Below are 23,956 nucleotides of genomic sequence, written 5' to 3' on the forward strand. Positions count from 1 at the left end.
GTGTTCTTCTTAAAGTATGGGGTTCTGAACTGATCCTATTGCCAGTTTCTCCACCATGCAGATGAACCTCTTTTCCTCTCCCTTTGTGCAATGCTTGTTTCCATGACTTTTTCTTCCTCCTGAAAACATGGTTTATTTTTAGCACTGGTTTGTAATGGGAGGCCAGGTCTACCCCTTCCCGTTTGCAGTCGATGTCCATGGTGAAAGCCTCAGGTTAGAAGCTCTCAGAGTGCACTCAGTTAATGCTCTAAGACGCAACTGAATTAAAATTTGATTTAAAGATTTCTAACAGAAAGAGGGATTTCTTAATATATTTTTGTTCCTAAAGAAAGGAAGTTTCTTAAAAAAGCCAATGAGTAGTTTTTTTTAAAGAGATGTTTAGATATTCTGGGAAAGCTCACATTGTTTTGGCCTCAAGGAAAACATGAGGTGAAGGGAAAAATATTCCATTTGGAAGAGCCTAGAGTCATTCATTTAGTTTGTGTTTGCACTGTCCTTGCCCTTCAGGACCGGCTGGCCATTTTGCCAAGTCCCAGGGAAGACGGGTAATAGAAGGAGGTTGCCGTTGTCTAGCAACAGAGAAGTAAGAAAGACCCCTGACCTCTTCGGGACCCAATGGTAATGAATCTAACATCTTGACCTTCCCACTCTTGCTCTCTCATTGGCTCTCGTCCTTCAGGGTTCACAGGAGGCATAGGCCTGTTCAATTTCATGAGGTCCGCAACCGAGGAGCCCAACACGTTCCTTTCATGGTCCTTGGCACCAGGGTGGTTCTCTGTGATTGTGGTTTCCATGGCAGGTATGAGATGCACTGCTCAAACGGCTGGAATCTGCAAGGAAGAGAGAGCTTAGATGATGAGACCTTCCTGAATCCAAGCAAGGAAGGGCTAAGATCAGACCCTCTTGAGATACCTTAGAAGAGGTTCACCAGATGTTCCTGGGCTAAATCTCCTAGAAGCCTTCACCATTAGCTGTGTTGGCCAGGATTTCTGGAAGCTGCCGCCCAAGAACATCTGGGAAACCCAAGGTTGGGGGCCACTGCCCTAGAAAGAGCTTGGCCACAAAGCCTTTGGCCTAGAACTCCCACTAGTCCTAGTCAGCACCAGCAATTCTGAGTGCCCATGGGGTCTGCAACAACCAAAATATTTGGAGGGCAACAGTTGACCATTCCTTCACTACACCAATTCAATAAAAGTGTGAAAATTAAGGACCCTCCTCCCTCCTCGGATATAGTAAAAGCTGGTCAGTCCGATGTCATGGGAGCAGTGAACCTGCTCCAGATTTTAATATGAACTTTAAAAAGAGCCATCCAAACTGCCGACTCTACTGGTAGGATTCAGCTCCTTGGATTGCTCCCTGTAAGGTCTCTGGACTAAAACCAAAAGCTAAACTGACTAATAAGGATGGGGCTTTTACGAAGGGGAGCAGTACCAATGTTATTGCCATTATTCAGTGGTTGTTTTAAACAGGATGGCGTGGTTTGACTGCAAAAAAAAAAAAAAATACTGCAATGCTTTGCATTTTTAGCAATGCTAAAATGCATTATAATTGCTATGCTTTTGCTTTGCAGGAGTTTGCCATTTTGTGGCCAAAAGCTGGGAAAAAGAGGAATTAGCTGAACAACTTCTTGCAGCCACGACTATTTTTACATTGCAAGAGAACTGAATGGCGGAAGGTACCTCCAAAGATACCCTGCAGAAAAAGAAGAGAACGAAACCAGAGTCGGATACGTCAGTATGATTACAAGCGGCAATCTGCAACTTCTCTAAGGAGTAGGTGGATGGACTGCAAATGTGTAAAGCAATGCTAGACCTGAAATGTTCTGGCCTTTGGGAATAAGAGGACTTTTGGTACAGCGTGTGGTTTTCAAAACACTGCCTGCTTGGAAAGATCCTTATGTTCCCATGGTGGGTGACACTTTCAGGGTTTCCCAAGCTAAACGTGACAGCTGGTTACATTAGGGTGCATCAGTGCCATTCTGGGGGGAGGAGAGACAATCTGCCCCTGTGGACTGAGACATGAACATTTCCCCTGTATTTGTTCTGCCTGCCCTTTGTTGCAGTGATCCTTAATAAAAATCCTTGAATATGCTCATTGCGGGTCCCTCTCTTCTTATAGAATCAGCTGCATCTGTCTCTAATGCAGCCTTCCTCAACAAAGTGGCTTTGAGACCCATGGCTGCTGGTGATTCCAGTTTCAGGGGGTTCAGGAATCCACTCCGCATTTCAGAGTGCACTTTACAAGAGCTTTTCAAAATGCTGCACCATTTTCCCCCATAGCCAGTCCTGTTCAGCACCTTGGAGAGCTGCAACAATGCAAGCCAGACTGCATACCTGTGGGTTTCTTTTTTTTTTTAAATCATAGTTTCTAGAATTCACAAGGCACAGTTAATTTCAGCTTTTAGTTATGCTCCCTAAGCAAATCTGGGACCTGTAGTCTAGAAACACAAATGTGCGCATCTCTAGGGCAGATTAATACCTGGAGTTGATTCATAGCCTTCTTGAAACTGAAGATACAAGTTGCTGCTGGCCAACATGCATTGCACGAAGATCCCCATCTGCTTCAACAAATGTGGCTAATGTGGCTAATGGTGGGGGAGGACGGCAGAGTCCAGAACTTCAGAAAGGTGCCCAAATGGCAGGATGACACCTACAGTGCTCCAGAGGTTGTGAGATGCCAACTCCCATCAGCTATAGCTAGCACAGTCAACAGTGCAGCATTCTGGGGACCCACAAATTAACCATCTCTGTCCTTGGGAGAGCACATGATAGTAATTATTATTATCTCAGAACTGAAGAGCTGGAAGGGGCCCTTATGGATCATTGAGTCCGGCCCCTCTCAAGGAGGCACCGTGGGGAACTGAACTCCCAATCTGGCTCCACAGCCAGAGATCTAAATCCCTGAGCTTCTCTGCCCCTCTCCTTACAACGGCACCTCATAGTGTGGAAATGGGCCCACCAAGTCTCAAACCCAGACTCTGAAATTCCAGTTTGGGTATGTATGGTCCAGGTTTGAGGGTTCGCACCTGAAATCCCAGAGAATTGGGTACTGCTAACCTGTCAAACCTAGATTTTGGCTTCAGAATGTGCCGTTTAGACGTGAACAGAAGCATGGAGATCATTGGATGGTTCTTTGTTTGAAGAGTTGGGATGAGAAATCTAGCCAACTGTTGGAAGTTTTTGCAACTTTGCATGCTGCCTCTAGTAGGTTTGGCTGAGAATGACCGTCAGTCTAATGCACTGGTTCTTAACCTTGGGTTACTTAGGAGTTTTGGGCTGCAACTCCCAGAAGCCTTCACCACCAACTGTGCTGGCTGGGGTTTCTGGGAGTTGCAGTTCAAAAGCATCCGAGTAACAAAGGTGAAGAACCACTGGTCTAATGCATTACAAACCAACCATTCCCTCCTGCCTCTGAAACCAAAGAAATCCCAGCCCTTCTGCTCTCTGCATCTCTTGAGGCTTGTTATATGTTCACTGTAAGAAAATGGTTTCTATTCTTTCTGCCATTAATGTCTGAGTGAATTATTGAAACTGTAAGTGCCAGCTGATGAGAAAAGGGGACAGTCTAATTTGTGGAACTGATGCTATCCTACCTACTCTGTAAATCCCCTGCACAGCTAGAGGAAATCAACCTAAAATTCAAAGTATTGCAACACCAACTGCTTATCTTAGGTGGGATGTGAAATCACCACAACCCACTGGCGTTTGTAGCTTGCCTTTCTACTGACTATCAGAAGCAAATCTGTCACGAATGTTTGGGACTCTCTTTATTTCTGTCCGATGCAAAAAAATCTTGACGCCCAGCCTGAAGAAGACGAACTACCGACGGAAACCAGGTGTTTGATTTTTTTAAAGTGGGCTAATAAAGAATGCCCCTGATTGTGCATTGGTTTTACGGAAGGACCACACGGCCTTTTCTATTTTTTTTTCTGAACTATGGAAAATATCAGTCGGTTGCAACAAAATCCCGTTCTGTTCACGTGTCAGCCAGCTGGAATAACGTCTGAATGCGCACAAACACGACACGCGTGACTGCCCTACCCTTTCACCCACATTCTGTGACCTGGGCTCCGTGTCCTCATCAAAGGCAGGGATGCGGGAACCTTATTGGCTGGTGGGAAAGAGGGCGAGGCGATGCTGATTGGTTTGAGACAAATGGCCGGTGGACGTCATACCCTTTCGCTCCCGCCCCTTTCGAGGTCCAGGGGCAGAGTCCTGCTATGACTGGCTTAGAGAATACGTCAATCAGACTTGAAAGGAAGCACGCCTCCTTATTCCGGTTGTTCCACGGGGCGGGCCTAAATCGGACCCCTCTGTTTGGATTGGACGCTCGGACACCCCGCCCCCAAAAGCCGTAGCCCGGCCCATTCAGCTCCTCACGAGGGGGGCCTTTCGTGTTCTGATTGGCTAAGCCACCCTAGTGGGCGGGTACATGGAAGCGGAGAGAGAGAGAGAGAGAGAGTGGGTGAGAGGGGAGAAAGATGGCGGCGGCCGGGCTGAGGGCGATGGTGGGAGTCAAGCGGGTGATTGACTACGCGGTGAAGGTGCGCTCGGGGAGTCCTGGGTTGGGGGGGGGGTGTTCCTTCTCGGACGCCTGGGTCTTCCTCTCCTTCCTTTTTCCTCGCCGGGAGACTTCCTTGGCTCTCCCGTTGCTGTGGTTCAGCCGCCCCTCGACCCTCCTCGCGAGTCGGTCGGAGGAGAACACCTCCCATCACCTTTTCCCTTTAGGCTTCCCGGGGCTCATGGGAGTTGTAGTGGTCTGCCTACGAGATCTCGAGCTCCACATGGGCCCTGTCGCTGCACCCAGTGGCTCACCCCCGAGACTTACTCGTGAGTAGGCCTGGGAAGGGGCAGTGGATTGACTGGGTTTTGGGCAATGCTGATTAAACCCAGTGAGCTCCGGAAGGGTGTCCATGGCTTCCCTCCTCTCTCTCTCCCCCACCGTATTCGCACACAACAGCCCTGGAAGGTGGGCCAGGCAGAGAGCGATGCCCCCGATCCAAGATCGTGTGGTTTAATTTCTTGACTCCACTGGGTTTTGAACTTAAAAGAGTCCCCAGGCCAACGCTGTCGTCGCCACCCAACCAGATTTGCTGGTCTAAAGTTTCCTAGGTAGGGCGGTTGCCTGAAGAGTTTCAATCTAGACCCAAGGTTGGGAACCCACTGTGCTCTACAACTCCCAGAAGCCTTCACCAGCACCTTTGCTGGCCAGGATTTCTGGGAGCTGAAATCCAAGAACATCTGGAAGGCCCATTAAATATTTAATATGTATGTATGTATAAACAGCCATCCCAGAAAAGTGTTCTCAGAGTCTCTCTCTTCAATACCTTCCTTAAATCTTATTTAATATTTCTATCCCTTTTGCAGGTCTCAACACTACACCCCATAATGACCCAAACAAACCTTGTTGCTTATTTACCCCTACAGAGTGTTAATCCCTGTTCCCTACCTCATACATCTGACTAAGTGGGTTTAAGAGGGTCCACAAAGACTTACATCACTGGTTCTTAACCTTGGGTTACTCAGGTGTTTTTGAACTGCAACTCCCAGAAACCCCAGCCAGCACAGCTGGTGGTGAAGGCTTCTGAGAGTTGCAGTCCAAAAACACCTGAGTAACCCAAGGTTAAGAACCACTGGCTTACATTAAAATATTATAATAGTCTTTAAGGTGCCGCAATGCTTTTGTCTTTTTTTTTTTTTAATCCTTTTTTTTTTGCCTGATAAGGCTAATTGTGTACCACCCAGTGGCCTTCTCACTGGCCATGAAGAAACTCGGCACTGGAGTTTCAGGCACACACCTGCCTGATGGACTTACACAAGTGTAACTCAGCAATGTGTTGTGAATCCAGTTATGTAGAAATGCAACAAGAGAACAATCCTCCCTGGCTTACTCTTTCCTTCCCCCTGTCAATAATTTCCCTTGGATCCATCTACTACAGTTCTCATGAGCCACTAGCCAGTGCAGCCCACAGCAATGGAAAACAAGGAGTCTCAGTCCAGCAGCAGTTTGGAGGGGCTTCATGTCACTCATCACTGCTGCAATTTGGTAAAGAGAGGCTACACAGGACAATACAGGAAGGTTCTGATGGCAGGAAGGTTTCAATTGCCATGTCTTGGAATTTAAACCTATCATTGTAATTCCTGATGAAGACAACCTATGAAGCAATATGTGCTGGTACTTCCCCCCCCCCCCACCCCGGACTGCATTTGCTGTTAAATAACAACGATTTGGTCGTCAGACTTTCTTGTGCAAACAGAGTTTTTTTCCAACTGAACTTTGACCCATATGTTTTGGAAAAGTCGAGGCACTTAACAGTTGATCATTTCCAGGACTAGATTTTCTTTCCCTACTTCCATAGCAAACAGCGTAAGTTAACGGGAATCTTTGGAAGGCATTCCAGAGTTTCCATGTGTGTGTTTGTACAATTCCTTGTTGTTGTTGTTTAGTCGTTAAGTCACGTCCGACTCTTCATGACCCCATGAACCAGAGCACGCCAGGCCTTCCTGTCTTCCGCTGCCTCCCGGAGTTTGGTCAAATTCATGTTGGTAGCTTCGATGACACTGTCCAGCCATCTCGTCCTCTGTCGTCCCCTTCTCCTCTTGCCTTCACACTTTCCCAATATCAGGTCTTTTCCAGGAAGTCTTCTCTTCTCATGACATGGCCAAAGTATTGGAGCCTCAGCTTCAGGATCTGTCCTTCCAGTGAGCACTCAGGGTTAATTTCCTTCAGATTGGATAGATTTGTTCTCCTTGCAGTCCATGGGACTCTCAAGAGTCTCCTCCAGCACCACAATTCAAAAGCATCAATTCTTCGGCGGTCAGCCGCCTTTGTGGTCCAGCTCTCGCTTCCGTACATCACTACTGGAAAAACCATAGCTTTGACTATGCGGACCTTTGTTGGCAAGCTGATATCTCTGCTTTTTAAGTTGCTGTCTAGGTTTGTCATCACTTTCCTCCCAAGAAGCAGGTGTCTTTTAATTTTGTGGCTGCTGTCACCATCTGCAGTGATCATGGAGCCTGTTCTTCACTTCCACTGTGTATTTATAAGGGATGTGGTTTAGATACCTGATTAACCCAGTGGCTGTTCCTACTTTCTTCAGTTTAAGCTTGAATTTTGCTATGAGAAGCTGATGATCAGAGCCACAATCAGCTCCAGGTCTTGTTTTTGCTGACTGTATAGGGTTTCTTCATCTTTGGCTGCAGAGGATATAATCAATCTGATTTCAGTATTGCCCATCTGATGATGTCCATGTGTAGAGTCACCTCTTGTGTTGTTGGAAAAGAGTGTGTGTGATCACCAGCTTGTTCTCTTGACAAAACTCTATTAGCCTTTGCCCTGCTTCATTTTAAACTCCAAGGCCAAATTTACCTGTTGTTCCTTTTATCTCTTGACTCCCTACTTTAGTATTCCAATCCCCTATAAAGAGAAAAACATCTTTCTTTGGTGTCAGTTCTAGAAGGTGTAAGTCTTCATAGAATTGGCCAGTTTCAGCCTCTTCAGCATTGGTAAACTTGGATTACTGTGATGTTGAAAGATCCGCCTTGGATTCGTATTGAAATCATTCTATCATTTTTGAGATTGTATCCCAGTACAGCTTTTCCCACTCATTTTTTTGACTATGAGGGCTACTCCATTTCCTCTACATGATTCTTGCCCACAATAGTAGATATGGTAATCGTCTGAACTGAATTCGCCCATTCCTGTCCATTTTAGTTCAGTGTCAATGTTTAGTCTTGCCGTCTCCTGTTTGACCACATCCAGCTTACCATGGTTCATAGATCTTACATTCCAGGTTCCTATGCAGTATTTTTCTTTGCAGCATCGGACTTTCCTTTCACTTCAAGGCACGTCCGCAGCTGAGCGTCCTTTTGGCTTTGGCCCAACCACTTCATTAGCTCTGGAGCTACTTGTACTTGTCCTCTGCTCTTCATCAGTAGCGTGTTGGACGCCTTCTGATCTGAGGGGCTCATCTTCCAGCGTTATATATTTTAGCCTTTTGTTTCTGTCCATGGAGTTTTCTTGGCAAAAATACTGAAGTGGCTTGCCAGTTCCTGCTCCAGGCAGATTGCGTTTAGTCAGAGCTCTCCACTATAACCTGTCCGTCTTGGGTGTCCCTGCACGGCATAGCCCGTAGCCTCTCTGAATGACTCAAGCCCCTTTGTCATGTACAATTCCTGACGCACGTCTTATTCAGTATTAATTTAATGTTACCAAGTGTTGGTAGACCACCCCTACCAGGTAATTCAAATTGTATTGACAAATCTCAGGAGCAGAAGCAGTAAAAACGTATGATTTGCAAAGTATTGCCCCAAGATTAATTTTAAATGTGGGGTTTGTGACTTCTAGATTACCAGCTAGTACCATTTGGAATGGCTTGTTTGTCAACTTTGAGTTATTTATAATAAATATTGGATCACTGCTCTGTGCTACATAGTAATCTAGCTTTGAGTTAGTCCAAACTATTGTAATCAGATTGTTAACCGAGACTGATCATACCATACAAGTACTTTGTGTTTTCGCCAATTGCCAGTCCATTTCCAGGCCCAGTTCTAGCCTAGATTTAAGGCCCTAAACTGCTTAGGGCCAAACGTGCCTGAAGAAACACCTTCTCCCTTAACTGACTAGGAGCAATTCCAAAATTAATAAGCAGGGTTGCAGTAGGCACAGGCCCCCTAAACTGCCCTATGGTGGAATAAAGGGTGCACGACTCAAAGTCAATCCACCCTCTGCCCTTTTGGTAGTATTCTGTGTCCCAGTCTATGTTGGCATTTGTGTGTTTCCAGTAGACTTGAATTATGTTGCCCAAACAGAAAAGAACCAGCAACTGTATCTAGTGCTGGCACCCTGTTTTAGTTTCATTCCCCTCCTCACCTTTTTTCTAGCTGCCAGGATAAAGTCCCAACTGGCTACCTATGGCAGACACTGAGAAGCAAGTGAGTGAGAAACTGTAAATGGATTGTGGACACAGTCAGCACTCATTTCTTTATACAGTAAGAGGGCAAGGGAAGGTGCCTGCTGCTCTACACTTTCAGTCCTTTCTCTTTTCTCCTGCTCTTTCTGTTTTCCAGATCTGCTATCAAAAGTGCTGCAAAAATAGGACTTTGATGATTTAATCATTGGCTTTGCAGCAGGAAAGGCAAGGAAGGTTCTTTCCCTGGGCAATGAGTACACTGTCTTTCATCCATTTAGTTTTTCTTTTCTTTTTCTCTACTTATCATGACATGTGACTGTTAGATTTCACACAAGGGATCCGTAATGGTACTGCTCTCCTCTGCTAGCGCCTCTGGGTTCTTTTCCTAATTATAATCATTTCAGAACTGCAGAGGTGGAAGGGACCTTGTGGATCATCAAGTCCAGCCCCTCTCAAGGAGGCACGGTGGGGAATCAAACTCCCAACCTCTGGTTCTGCAGCCAAATATCTAAACCACCCACAGTCTCTGGAAATGCGCCAGTAGTCCTGAGTGTGGACACAGTGGACATTCCTGTTTTCAACAGTCTAAAAGTTGAATAAATACATAACGTGATTCTGTGGAGGTAGGAATCATATGATCTGGCAGTCTGTGGACATGATTTAATGTCTGCCACCTTGGTGCCCTTTCCTGGAGTTTCCCCAATTGCCAAGAGCATCGCTGAGCATATCTGTGAACCACTAGGTCATGTCAGCAATTTCTCAGTGTAATTGCATTCCCATGCATGCCTAGAGATAATCATGTGTAGAAAAATAATCACCCAAAATGAATTGGAGGGAAAGAGGTGAAAGGAGATGCCAAAGGGTTACTCTCTTTCCCTCTGTATTATGTATGCATCCATTGTATCTGCTTTATCAAACCTCTCACTTTGTGAATCAGTCTTGAGATTTAGTAGGGTAAAATGACCTAAATAACTAACTAACCCTCTCAGAAGGCTGCAGATAGGAACTGTATGCATTGTCATTTTGTGTTCCTGGTAAAAATTAAGAAAGGGTGCAAATCATCATCTTAGAACTGCAGGGCTAGAAGGGACCTTATAGATCATCAAGTCCAGCCCCTGTCAAGGAGGCACAGTGGGGATACGAACTCCCAGCCTCTGCCTTCATAGCCGGATACCTAAACTACTGAGCTGTCCACCCTATGAGATATAGACTTGGCTGAGAGGTTTGCTCTCAGTTTTTAAAAGAGTCCATTTTAGGTCTTGCTGTTGCAGAAAAGGGACTGTACCTCAGTTCTGGGGCAGCCTGGCCTTCCTTCCTTAAAGGCTGTCCATCTTGCAGGTGCGGGTAAAGCCCGACAAGACAGGCGTGGTGACGGATGGCGTAAAGCACTCCATGAATCCCTTCTGTGAGATTGCTGTGGAGGAGGCCGTGCGCTTGAAAGAGAAGAAGCTCGTCTCCGAAGTGGTCGCTGTAAGCTGTGGTCCACAGCAGTGCCAGGTGAGAATCTGTTTCCTCTGCGGGAGAGAATAGTCAGAGATGAGGTTGGGGAGGGGCAAAAGCTAGCCTTGAACAAGAAAAAAGAAGTTAACCATATCCGAGAATCCAGACCTCTCTCTATAGTGTGCACATGTGAATGCAACCCATTCATGATATCCTGCGTCCCAGTTCCATCCTCAGATGGTAGTCACTTCTGCTGTTGCAAAAAATTCTGTTCTCCTTCCTCCTGGTCCCTTTTGTGTGTGTGTTTCTTCCCGGATGAAATAATTTCAGACTTATTTCGAAGAACATTCAAGAGGCATTTAATGTTTGAATCAGGATTGGATTCCTGGAAATAGCAAACTTCGGGGGTGGGGGGAGAATTGCTCATGACTAGTCTTCACATTAAGTAAGATTAGATCCCAAAACAAAAATGTGACATAACAATGAGATTCATCCTGTTGTAACCACACAATCTTCTACATTCTTATCATTAGAGCCTATACTCAGTTTTGCCAATAAACAAGCAAAGAGGCCCCTTTTAAAGTTATAAACCTAGCTTTTGCAGCCAAATGGATGTGTCTTACAAAAGTTCAGGATGAATACCACAAGGTAATTTTTATTTGACATAAACTTCCATAGGTAATGATATAGATGTTCAGGTGAACTGCAGTCCTCAAAAGTTTATGCTAAATATTGTGTAACTTGCTAGACTTTAACATGTTATCAGATGTTTTATTGTTTGTGTTGCTACAGACCAACAGAGTACCACTGTGGAAAATATTTCGCTATGTCATATAACATATATAAGTTTGCATGTTACCTGATTGATTCCGAAATATGATGACTCTTCTCAGGGTTTTTCTAGGTAGAGAGTACTCAGAAGTGGTTTACCATTCCTTTCTTCTGGGGGCATCCTGGGACTGTGCAGCTTGCCCAAGGCCACCCAGGCTGGCTTTTCTTCTGAGACACAATGAGAAGTCAAACTCTCAATCTCTGGCTCCCCAGCCAGGTATCCGACTCAGTGAGTTATCCAGTGACCTTAAACTTGGATAGCAATAGCCTGTCGGTCTTGCAAAAAATAAAAAATAAAAAGGGGAATTACAATATAACAGTTTATCTTGGAGGTTTCTAAACTAGGAACAGAGCAACAGATAATGAATGTATTTAAGATAAAGCAGCCTAGCTTTATGAACCACAGTTTTGCCTAGGGAGATCATGAGCTCTTTAGGAGCTGGCTTATGAACCATTGTTAATGTCCGTGGCACACGGATCTTCATTGTGAGAGGATGTTGGATTGTGGAAACTCATTATTCAGAGCCCTGTCCCCTTATATTCTGTAAAATATCATTTTAAAAATATAATTATAAAAAATAAGTGGTAGGGTTCATCACGGACCTTGATGCTAAGTATAGTTTTCTTAACCGTTTTTAGCTAGGAAAAGCAGATCCCTTCATGGAGGGGTTGTGGAGGTAATAACTTTATTAATTCCTATCCAAACATGCTGACCTTCCCCTCTAAAGGCTTGTGTGTGTCTCTCTGGTGGTTGGAACTGCTAATTGCAAATGCCTTTCTCCAGTTCCTTCCGAGAAATGGGTGCTGCACCTTTTTCCTGCCTAGGAGCCTCCTTGCTGAATCATAATCATCCTCATCCTCACATGCCATTAAGTCAATTCTAACTTATGGCAACCCTTTTCAGGATTTTCCAAGTAGAGAATGGAGCCACGAAGGTAATTAATTCTACATCATGGTTTTTCTACCGAAGGTGATGGCCACGAGATGGCACCAGCAGTTCAGGAAAAGGTTCTGCAGGATGCTTGCCTGCTGCATCATGTTGAGGAAGCACCATTTGCCAGTTTGCTTCAAATCTTGGGTCTGAATGTCTGAAGCAATGCAGAAGCCTGATTCTCTCCGCTTATTCAGGGCACGGGCTTGTGGTTGTCTGAAGCAAGGCAGTATCCCTGTGCTTTAAAAGTGGTTTTTCTCATCCACTGCATGGCTGGCAACAGCAGGGACCTGGGTAATTTAGCAAGCATTCATGCCCACAAATGGGGAAAGCTTGTTTATTTTATTTTATTTCCAGTGAGATTCTGGAACCTAAGTTCCATCTTTCAGGTATTCTGTGCCACTAGGTTTGGACCACGCATGAGAACCTTCAAGTTTGCCTGCAGTTTTCTTTTTCAATCCTACAATGCAGTGACTGGATTCAGGTACAGAACAGCAGTTTGGGGTATAGCCAGATGGAAATGCAAGGTCTGTTGGCAGTAGCCGTTGCCTCCTGCCATGAATTGTGCTTTTAACGTGTGGCCTGCGTGCACAACCAGAACTCTGTATTTGAGGCGAAAAGAAATGAAAAAAAAAAACTAGTAACTGCGTTTTTTTAATGTGAACTTTTGTAGAGAGGTCCTCTTCCTCAGACACTGTCCATGAAAACTCTCTTAAAATATAGCAGTTAGTCTTTCAGTTGCCACAACATTTTTTTTCGCCTTTGCTTTTTACAGTATTTCTCTTTTCTTTTTGCCTGATATGCTGACACAGCTATCTCTTCTAAATCTGTATTTGAGCTATTCAACAGAAATCCAAACTGTCTAAGGGAGTGGGGCTGGCATTCATGTTACTCTCCTGAAATAACTGGGGATTGGACTGAAATATATATATATATGTAGATCCTGAATTACCTTCTGTTTACCCTAGGATTTGGAGATTTCTCAGATACAAAAATGAGAAAGGGATGTTGTCCTATTTCTAGTTGTGCCAAAGAGAGAATTTTCACCATATATCAATGTGTCACAACATGTGTAATAAAAAAAGGCATCATCTGCCAGAATTTCTGGCATCTGTTTATGTGAATTTCTGACAGATGTTTATCTGTGTTAAAGAGGGAGATGCGGGGGAAAACAGTGTTTTGCCTTGAAGCTGCTCGTGGTGCCATCCTTCACATATATACTTGGATGTACGTACGTGTTGTGATCAGCAGACTTGTTGTTGTTGTTGTTGTTGTTTAGTCGTCTAGTCGTGTCCGACTCTTCGTGACCCCATGGACCAGAGCACGCCAGGCCCTCCTGTCTTCCACTGCCTCCCCGAGTTTGGTCAAATTCATGGTGGTAGCAGCAGACTTACACCCAAGTAAATGCTGAGGAATCTTTACAATCATTACCATCACTTTAGAACCGCATAGCTGGAAGGGATCCTATGGATTATCATCCCGCCCTTGTCAGGGAGGCCCAATGGGGAATCGAAATCCCAACCTCTGGCTCTGTAGCCAGAGAGACCTAAACCATCGAGCTATCAAGCAGTTCTGGCAGAACGCAGCCAGACAAGTGCTGTGGCTGGTGCTCTCCTGAAGCATTTTTGAATCCAGCAGTGATGTAGAAAGTTGCAACTTCTCTTCTTCTTTTCTTGGAAGTCCTACGCAGTGGTGACCTTATGAGTCTCTGGGTGTAACCCGTTCCGGCCTCTGAAAGCGACTGATTCAGACGCGCCACCCGTCTCTTTCCCTTCCTTCTCCAAAGGTTTGGCTCTGTTCTATTTTCTGCCAGCTCCGGCGTCCTGACAGCCCCACCGTCACCAGCTATTTTCTGCACCACTGCTTTTGCTTGCCAGTGACCTTCACTGGCTAGGTAGCTCTTAACGGTCCCTTTCTACAGTCCTCCCCCTGTGGCAGGTTTGCTGACATGCCTCCATCTCAGAGGTGGCGGAGAAAGATGGGGCTTCCGTTTCTTAAGATTGTTTTCCCCACCTCCCAGTCTCCAAAGATTCCTCCAGTTATATAAAAAGGCTGGGCATTGTAGAAGTGTATTTACTACTGCTAACTCAGCGGCTGCATGGCACTTGATGGGTGTGTTTATGTGACAATATGTGTATCTGCTGTGTCTTGGCTCTGTTCCCAGTGGGGCAGGCATCACCTTCCCCACAGAGGCTGTTCTTGCTCTTTTTAACAGGTGTGAGGGAGAAGTTCTATACCTGTCTCAAGTATCATTAAAACACAGCATTGATTTTTGTTCAGTTTTATTACTTGCCATACATACACAGGGATGTATAAATATGCCTTCTAAGGAACATTCAGAAGAATTAACACAAAGCATATGGAGTGGTTTGGTGGTTCTTGCTTTTCTGCTTCATTAAACCTTGGCCCTTGTTTCCCTAATGAAAGCATTTCATTATTGTATATTTGGTTGCTAGACAAGCATATAGATCTTAAATGTGGGGTAAGGGTTGGCGTAAGGACAGCTGATAAGGCACCACACTTTCTTTGCTCCCTTCCCTAGCTTTTGGGAGGTACTTCTACCATTTATGGTGGCAGATTGATTTAGTACAAAAAGAGGGTCACGCAGACTCCAGGTTTTGGATCATATAGTATACAGTATATATGTGTTCCAATGTTCTAAAAGAAAATGTTTAGGCGCACAAAAGTAAGATGGAATCAGAAGGCTTGGGCTCAATATTTGGCTCACCCACAAAACATACTTGATCACTTTGCCAGATTATAGTGAAGGTAAAATACGACGGCTCCATACAGTGGTGCCTCACTTAGCGACGTTAATCCGTTCCAGAAAAAAGCGTTGCTAAGTGATTTCATTGCTAAGCGATATTAAAAAGTCCATAAAAATGCATTAAAACGCAATTAATGCGTTCCTATGGGCTAAAAACTAAACTTTAAGCGAAGATCCTCCATAGGGGCGGCCATTTTCGGTGCCTCTAAAGCGAGGAAACACAGCGGGCAGCCATTTTGTTTTCCTGGCAGCCATTTTGAAACTGCTGATCAGCTGTTAAAAAAGGGTCGCTTTGCCATGATCGCTTCCCCACGATCATCGCAAAGCAAAAAACCCTCATAGGGACCATCGCTAAGTGATCACAAAAACTCTGTCGCTAAGCGATTTCGTTGCTCAACGGAGTGATCACTAAGCGAGGCACCACTGTATATGTAATCCTTGAGAACCTTAGGAGCAATAATCATGTTCCATCAAGTCAACTCTGACTTATTTCAACCACTTTAGGGATTTTCTGGGTATATATTCCGAAACGCTTTACTATTCCCTTCTTCTGGGGGTGTCCTGGGACTGTCCTGCCTGCCCAAGGCCACACAGGCTGGCTCTGCCAGCGGGAGGCAAAGTGGGGAGTCGAACTCCCAACCTCTGGCTCCACAGATAGAGACTTCACTCACTGAGTTTATTTAGCCAACTTTAGCAGCTATGGGTTCTATATATGACAAGTATAGCCTTTGTGAGATAGACTGTCATTCTCTCTTTTTGAAAGTAATGAAGGATCCGTGCCTGGTGGATAGCAGTTAACAGAAGCCACTCCTCATCAGTAAGTATTTCTTTCATTTAGCTAGTTTAGAAGTCGGCCCTGTTCCAGAACTTTAGGTTACTGTAAATGCCATGTGATACCTACCCATCTTATTCCTGCTTGACCCTGCCCATGAAAAACCAGTTGAAATAAAAACATCTTTTACTGCTATTGTTTGATGACCAGTTTTTCAGTGTAGCCACTCTTGACTAGCTTCTGCTTTTGTGCTGTTCCGGCTGTTGTTAGTCACCCGCTGGTCTAGCAGCATGAACACAGAGAGTCCCAAGAATCAGTAGTGAGCTTTGGAAGAAAGGAAGCTTCTCTTCTAGCTGGCTTCTCTTGCCAAACAGATGGGTCACATGTGGGGCTTGCTCTCGCTGTTCTTCTGCCCCCAGGAGACCATTCGCACCGCCCTTGCGATGGGAGCCGACCGAGGGCTGCACGTGGAGATCCCTGCGAAAGACTATGAAAGCCTCGGTCCTTTCCAGGTTTCGAAGATCTTGGCTGCGCTGGCCAAGAAGGAAGGGGTTCACCTTCTGCTGCTGGGCAAGCAGGTGAGACAACCTAGAAGGAAAGGGCTACTATGTTCTGCTTCGGCAAACTATACAATGTAGAAATGAACTTGTGCCGCTTTGGTGCCTTTGTGAATCTGAGACATCAGTCAAAGAACATATTTCTAGCCGTTGAGATTTCTGAGAAGGCTGAAGGCCAAAACTCCCAGCAGATTGATGTCTTATTACACTTCATGCCCTCCCGTGGAAAGAATGTCAGGAGATGGGCCAGCAGGCGTCAGTCTGCATTGGGTCTGGCTCTTAGGATCGTGGCACGGGGAGCTTGTTTATCCCACTGTTCCCACCACAAGGATGTTAGCATAGCCTAGACTTGATTGTGTTCTGGATAAAGGTCAAGGGAAGGCTGGTGCCAAAGTTAAGAGAGATTGAGCCAAACATATGCTAGGCCAAGATTTAACTTGTGATTAAGACACGGCCAGCAACATATCCTGGCCGGGAGCTGGCCCCAAAAGATCTATGTAGGGTTCCCGGCCAAACCAGGCAGTGTTGAGAAGCAGCATCACCTGCAACAGTCCCTCCTTCCAGACCTGAAGGATGCAAGATCTTACCTTGTGGGGGCTGAAACGTGGCCCAAAAATGGTTCTAGTTTTCTATTTTGATGAATAAATCACCAGGTTTGAAAAGAAGGGTCAAGGAGGGACATTTTCCCACTGTCAAGAGGCCAAAGCAAGTCTCACGTTGCTTGCAGTGCTTTCAGTCCATTTTGGCTACTGTCTTTTTTTTAAAAAAAGGCATGTTGTTCTTGAAAGACCTGGCCTGTATGCGTCAGGCTTAGTCTGTGCAAAGCCCTGGGAAACACCGAAAGGGCTGTCCTGTCCACCGAAGATCTTGCATGGACCCTGGAAGACCATCTAAACGTTCTTCTTCCCTTTGTGGCTGACGTCGCTTTTGTCTGATTCTTTTTCCCCAGGCCATTGATGATGACTGCAACCAGACAGGGCAGATGGCGGCAGCATTTCTCGACTGGCCTCAGGTACCATGTCGGAGAGTTAGGAGAAAGGAGTGGCAGTGAAAGCAATCCTTATAGGCTGGTGAGATGGATGGGGAGGAGGCAGCCTGTCAAGGAAGACACACTCAATTTCTATACATGCAGGTAGCAAAACTTGGAAGGAAGTGGATCTGTGGAGTAGAACAGCTGTGATGGTTTGCATGGGGCCAAGGCTTCCTTCTGTGTCATCTTTCATCAGAGTTGGGATGCCTCTTTTCTTTGCCCAACTGGTTTCAAACTAGGAACTGGAGCAGTGGATCTCAACCTTGGTTAACCCAGGTGTGTTTTGGACTGCATGACCAGCTGTGATGCCCAGGGTTTCTGGGAATTGCAGTCCAAGAACAGTTGGCTTAGCCAAGGTTGGGAACCCCGGTCCTAGAGGAATTTTTGTGTGTGTGTGTGTGTGTGTGTGTGTGTGTGTGTGTGTGTGTGTGTGTGTGTGTGTGTGTGTGTGTGTGTGTGTGTGTGTGTGTGTGTGTGTGTGTGTGTGTGTGTGTGTGTGTGTGTGTGTGTGTGTGTGTGTGTGTGTTAAACAGCTTGGTGCAAGCAACAATACACGTAGATGAGGATACAGTTGTGCCCCGCTTTACGATTGCCTCATTCAACGATGAATCCGCTTGACGACAGTGTTTTTACGATCACTGTTGCGATCGCAAAACGATGGTTTGAATGGGGTTTTTCCGCTTTGTGATGATCGGTTCCCAGCTGATCGTAGGGTTTCAAAACAGCTGCTGGGTGTACAGAATGGCTCCCCGCTGTGTTTAGGAGCCATTTTTCACTTTACAGGCACCCGAAATGACTGCCCCATGGAGGATCTTCACTGGACGGTGAGTTTTCAGCCCATTGGAACGCATTGAATGGTTTTCAGTGCATTTCAATGGGCTTTTTATTTTACTTTACGACGTTTTCGCTCTACAGCGATTTCACTAGAACGAATTAACGTTGTTAAGCGAGGCACCACTGTAACTTCTTACACCATTCCATAGATTTGCTAGACAAGGAAACAAAGCCTCTGTGTCCCTGCTTGTTATTTGTATTGATGTTTCTGTGCTCTGTGCAGAAGTTCTGTTACTGAAGCACTTCAAATATCAGTTTCTCATTTAAATATCATCAGTTTTTCATCGTTTGGTGAATTTTTTTGATGGAGAGATGGGTTATGCATCCATAAAGTGACTGTATGGAGAACTAATCTGTCTTATTTTTTAACTACCGTGGGGAACCTCTATGAACCAGAGCGACGTACTCAATATCAGAGATATCTTAGATCAGTGGTTCTTAACCTTTTTGAAAGCAACGCCTCCTTGAGCCATTGACGAAGTTATCATCGCCCCCCCTCCCCGCGGTGATATTTATTTATTTATTTATTTATTTATTTATTTATTTATTTATTTATTTATTTATTTATTTAAAGACACTTAAATCCAATGACCCCTGAAAACAAAATTGAATTCCAAGAAAATGAAATGCCCCCAAAAAGTAACATTTAATGATTTAGTTGCAAGCGAATTTTAAGACACAAAAAGAAATATAAAAAGGGAATAAAAACAAACCGCCATACAGGAACTAAAAATTTCAAAATGAAAACTCTGAAACTAAATTAAGATTGGAGGAAAATATATATTCATGCACATTGTAAAAAGGCTGCAGCCATCTTCACAGATTTGGCTTGCTCCAGCGCCCCCATGCCGCCCCTTTTCGTTCTACCGCCCCTCTGAAAAATGAAATCACCCCCTGGGGGGCATTATCGCCCACGTTAAGAACCACTGTCTTAGATCAGTGATCTCTCAGACTGCAGCCCAGTGATGGGTGGAACAACAACAAAAAAATCAGTTTGCTTGAGTTTTACTCTCCCACTGACATTTTTTTCACACTTTCAGAATGCACCAACAGCCCCCTTTACAGAAACTGGGAAACCACCAGATGGTGGTACTGTGGGGGAAAGGACTCCCAGCGTATTGGGACCCCAGAAGGACCATAAGTAGTCTGAACACCAAAGGTTCTCCACCCTGTCTTAAAGGAAGGAGCCCTCTGGCCTCATTGTCATCATCTTTCATAATGAAGAACAAATCTCCAGCCGTCTGTTTTTGTTTGGGCCTTTTTTTTTTCTCAGTTCATGGCCTAGTTAATGGCCTAATTAATGGGCAGATGAAACTGGAGTGGCTGGGAGGGAAATAACCCATTGAAATCTTATTAACACCCTATTGCCAAGTTTCCAAAGAGACAGAACGTGCTTCTTGGCTGCTTGACCATAGTTTCAAAACTGTATTGAGGACACAGCCTTCAAGCGATTGGATTGCTCCCTGCTTGTGCCTTGGAGTTCGGGGTCCCCATAGTGTCACTGCTGTCACTCTTGTGCCCACCCCACCCTCCCCAACGGAGGCAAGCTAATGCCCCTGTCTTGGATCTGTTGTGAACCACAATAGCTACTTTCAACTACTTTGCTATGAGATTTCTTAGCTCCAGAACTTAGAAAATTGACTTTCGAGGACTACACCTCCCAGAGAATTTCCAGCGGCAATACTGGCTGGGAGATGCTGACAATAGGTATCCATAATAATAATAATAATAATAATAATAATAATAATAATAATAATAATAATAATAATAATAATAATAATAATAATAATAATAATAATAATAATAATAATAATAATAATAATAATGTAAAATTTCATGATATTGTTCCCCATTTCTCCCAGCTCTCAGATACACCTAAAATGGGTGAGTTCGGTTGCCTGCACTAGTCAGCGCAATGGGTTTTGAGAATGATGCTTTAAGACAGTGGTTCCCAACCTTGGGTCCCTAGAGGTTCTTGGATGAAAACTCCCAGAAGCCTTTACTACTTCCTGCACTGGCCAGGATTTCTGGGATTTGTATCCTAGGTACAGAGGTGAATGTCGGGATATTAAGACTCTTCAAAACCCAGCATGCATTGCAGTTTAAATATTCTCTTGAGCTCTTAAACAACTGTTGAGCATTGGAATGTGTTCAACGCCACCTTTTCACAGGTCCCTCTGCACAGTGTAGGAAGATACGAGACTTTAGTTTGAGGTGCTTATTTTATTTTATATAAAGCAAAACCTGTCACTTTGGTAACCTAGCAGCGCTTCTTTTCCTTTCCCAGGGGACCTTCGCCTCCGAAGTGACTGTGGATGGGGACTGGCTAAAGGTTGAGCGTGAAGTTGATGGGGGTCTGGAGACAGTGCGTCTGAAACTGCCAGCGGTGGTGACGGCTGACCTACGACTAAACGAGCCACGTTATGCCACCTTGCCCAACATAATGGTATGGTCCAGATGTTGTGTAGTAGCCATTCCTTAACTTTGGACAACATACTGCAACTGGAGACTGTTCAACTGTCTCTTTAGGGAACTTAACCAAGATGAGTCCTGAATCCTTGTTTTGGTGACGAAAGATTCTAATAACCAATCCCCCTTGTTCTAGCAACAAGCTACAGTTAAGTTATCCCTGCCTTTTTCATTCTCCTTTGGCTCCCAGAAAGCTAAAAAGAAGAAGATCGAGGTGGTGAAGCCCTCTGATCTTGGTGTGGACCTTACCCCACGGGTGAAAATTTTAAGTGTGGAGGATCCTCCCCAGCGCAAAGCAGGAGTAAAGGTGGAGACGGTCGATGATCTGGTAGTGAAACTCAAAGAGAGCGGGCTGATCTGAGCTTTCATGCAAGTTTGGTAAGGAAAATATATGCGTTACACCTATCAGTGCAGCAGAAGCGTATTGCTTCGATAATATAGTATTAAGAAATGCTGATTTTGGTAACCTGTACAAGATGAGAAGGTTTGCATAAAGCTGACTTCTTTGGAGCTTGACAAAAGGCTATGCAAGGCACTGTGGCTTATCCCTGGCTTCCTTTGAGATTTGGCTGGACATTGTTTACAGACATGTGAAGCCTAATTTTTTTGCAACTGTGAAGGCCTCTTGGCTTGCTTTTAAACAAATTTAGGTTCTTAGGGCGCTAAATCCTGATCGCTGGCATAATTTGGGAACCTTTACATTCCAACATGTTGTCCCTCTTAAAGGTTGAGACCAAGAAGCACATTGTAAGATACGGCTGTGAAATAAAGAGCAGGTTTTTTTCTTGGAAGCGGGCAGTGGGTTTGATGTTACCTCCCACCGTGTCCCAAAACAGAGCCCGTGGGTTCACCTACCTTAGATGGAGTTTCAGAATTGTTGAGGCAGTCTCGCTTTTTTTGATAGGATGATCAGCTAAGCCAAGTCGAGTAGAGCCTCAAGGACAGTTTCAAATGAAAGGTTAGCCTGTGCAGGGAAAACAACTGATTAAATGTGTCACAACATTTTAATAAGGATCATCATGTGCTGTCAAGTCAATTCTGACTTCTAGTGACTCTTTCCAGGGTTTTTCAAGTGGATAATACTTGGAAGTGGTTTGCTGTTCCTTTTGTCTGTGGACACCCTGGGACTGTGCAGTTTGCCCAGGGCTACCCAGGCTGGCTCTACTCTGTTGGCGCGAAACTGGCGTAAAGTTAGCAGAGTCTTGTCCAATCCAGGCAGTCCAAATAACTCTCTCACACACAGGCAGCTTCTCCCAACACCAAAATGTATTTACAGTATTTACAGCAGTTCCAACCGGCAGCACGACAGGATGACATCCAAGGAAGAGATCTGAAACATCTACAGTACATCTCCATACATATATGCATATACATATTTGCATACAGCCAACCACGGCAGATATTGCATAATCCATGACTCAGCATTCTGCATGACTCAGCATCTTGCATATCTGTGCAAACATGGCTGCTAATTAACACAAACCTTGTTCTGTCTCAGGTTTGGAAATTATCCTTGACATACCCACAGGAGGCATAGTGGGGAACTGAACACCCAACCTCTGGCTCCACAGTCAGATATCCAAACCACTGAGCTATCCACTGAGCTCCCAACTTATGGTGATCCTTTCCAGGGTTTTCTAGGTAGTGAATATTCAGAAGTGGTTTACCATTCTCTTCTTCTGGGGGCACCCTGAGACTGTGCAGCTTTCCCATAGCACAATAATTAAAATGAAGGATTTGGGTCAGTTATTATGACAGTCCAGGATTTTAGCTTTTACTAATAGAAGTTGGTGTCAGAATCTGAATCTTTGGAGAAAGGGAACAAGATGGCATTTCCTGATTTCTAGTTAAGCTGCAGGGCATTGTGCACCGCTTTTTTGCATGGCTGCTGTTTCCTGACACGATAGCCTCCGTGTTTATGCCACCCTTCACGTTTCCAAATCTTGCCAATAGATCTCAAAAACTTTTGAAGGCCCACATCTTAAAAGCAAAATGAGCTAAAGAAGACGAAGAAGCAAAGAAAGCGGGCCTTGATTTACTTGATTTATACGATTTTTCAGCTTAGAAATTGGATTTTCTGTTGGGCCCAGCACACAGCGGGGAATCAAACCGAGTGTGAATCTAAAGTGGCTCTGAGGCAGGAAACTGGAACAGAAAACTCAACCTAAAATCTGCTGGCTTAAACCTGTAGCATGTTTAAATCAAATCAGTGGCGCATCCGAATTTGGGACATCCCATGTTTACAATGGCATTCTAATTGCTGTCATTTTCTAGATGAGACAGTAAGAGAGAGAGAGAGAGAGAGAGAGAGGATGAGTAGATAGGCAGTTAGGAAACTTCCCTGCTATGGATGTCAACATAGAAAAAACCCTTGAAGTTTAATTTGGCTGTGTCACTTTTATTTGACTACTGAAAACATGTTTCAAGGATGTGGCATTAGCGCATACAGGTAAGCCTGTTGTTTTTTTAACAGCATCCCCCCCCCCCACAGGTCAAATATTATTGTACACTTTTTCTAGGAGTTACTATGGCAATCATAAGAGTTTATGACCTTAACCGGCATGAAATGCATCTAAGGTTGTTAAGAAGGGGTGCAAAGTAGCCGAACCAAACCAGAGCAAGTTGTTAACTCTAATGATCTTGAACTGGCACTGACCTTAAATTCTTACTGGTTTGACTTCCTGATAATGCATTTCTGCTTATTAGGTATAATGTGCCTATAATCGCTAGGTGCTGTAGGAAAATTAAAAATCATGCTTCCACCTTACCATCTAAGATCATTCTGAATCATTTTCAGTAGAATCCAGATTGGTGATTAACTTACCAAGTGGCATTAGGATAGAAGGCATAACTCCCCATATTGTTTCCTTTTCAGCCTTGCCTGGAGCCTGCTGTCGGATGTGGTCTGCCGTGGTTGAGGGGGTTGTAGCCCTTCAAGGACCCGTCTTCCTGCCTCTGTGGGACCCAGTCAGTCAGTCGCTCCCTCCGAGATCAGATCGTAACCATGCTGCCTTCCAGCCCAGCTGGCCACTGGGGGAGGGGGTGGGGGGAAAATGAATGAGAATTTAATTCTGTTTTCTGTACTAATGATGTGGGTTTGCAATAAATGCCGTGTGATCTTCAGAGGTGCTCCGAGCAAGTGTCAAGTTGCTGTCGTCTCTTTGCATCCCAAATTAATTGCTCCAGTCCTTCTGCGGTAAACGATCTGCCCTGGGCATCTGGAGGGTCTGTTTTGCCTTTAATGACCCGTGCTTTATAGAAGTGGTGGCTGAGCTGCTCATCTTCGTTTGCAGATCATAGTTGGAGGCGGACGTTCCTTTGTTAAAATTGTTCCAGGAATCACAAAAGCTGCACGTTTCAGCTCAGTATCAGATTCTCCTGTCCTGTTGCAAGAATAATTCATGTCTTGCTGCC

At 44.8% G+C, this 23,956-nt stretch overlaps 1 protein-coding gene and 2 long non-coding RNA genes across 3 annotated transcripts in view; 2 read left to right on the forward strand and 1 right to left on the reverse strand.

The window, feature by feature from the left end:
- Nucleotides 1-2,090, forward strand: part of LOC140702091 (uncharacterized) — a 3,870-nt gene extending 1,780 nt beyond the window's left edge. The window contains exons 2-3 of the long non-coding RNA XR_012081138.2: nt 508-618; nt 1,571-2,090. This is a non-coding gene — a long non-coding RNA (uncharacterized LOC140702091). The remainder of the gene's footprint in view (nt 1-507; nt 619-1,570) is intronic.
- The window catches only part of LOC144584331 (uncharacterized), an 11,368-nt gene extending 1,089 nt beyond the window's left edge, over nt 1-10,279 (reverse strand). The window contains exons 1-2 of the long non-coding RNA XR_013538515.1: nt 10,197-10,279; nt 1-830 (exon numbers count right to left, since the gene is read on the reverse strand). The exon at nt 1-830 is cut by the window's left edge and continues 1,089 nt beyond it. This is a non-coding gene — a long non-coding RNA (uncharacterized LOC144584331). The remainder of the gene's footprint in view (nt 831-10,196) is intronic.
- Nucleotides 4,415-23,665, forward strand: ETFB (electron transfer flavoprotein subunit beta). The gene is made up of 7 exons (XM_072980216.2): nt 4,415-4,543; nt 10,250-10,408; nt 16,072-16,230; nt 17,159-17,221; nt 20,361-20,519; nt 20,733-20,920; nt 23,418-23,665. The coding sequence occupies exons 1-6, from the start codon at nt 4,481-4,483 to the stop codon at nt 20,901-20,903; spliced, it is 774 nt and encodes a 257-aa protein (XP_072836317.1). The 5' UTR covers nt 4,415-4,480; the 3' UTR covers nt 20,904-20,920; nt 23,418-23,665.
- Nucleotides 23,666-23,956: the final 291 nt, after the last annotated feature.

This window comes from Pogona vitticeps, chromosome 9 (genome assembly GCF_051106095.1).
Source record: "Pogona vitticeps strain Pit_001003342236 chromosome 9, PviZW2.1, whole genome shotgun sequence".
NCBI lineage: Eukaryota > Metazoa > Chordata > Lepidosauria > Squamata > Agamidae > Pogona > Pogona vitticeps.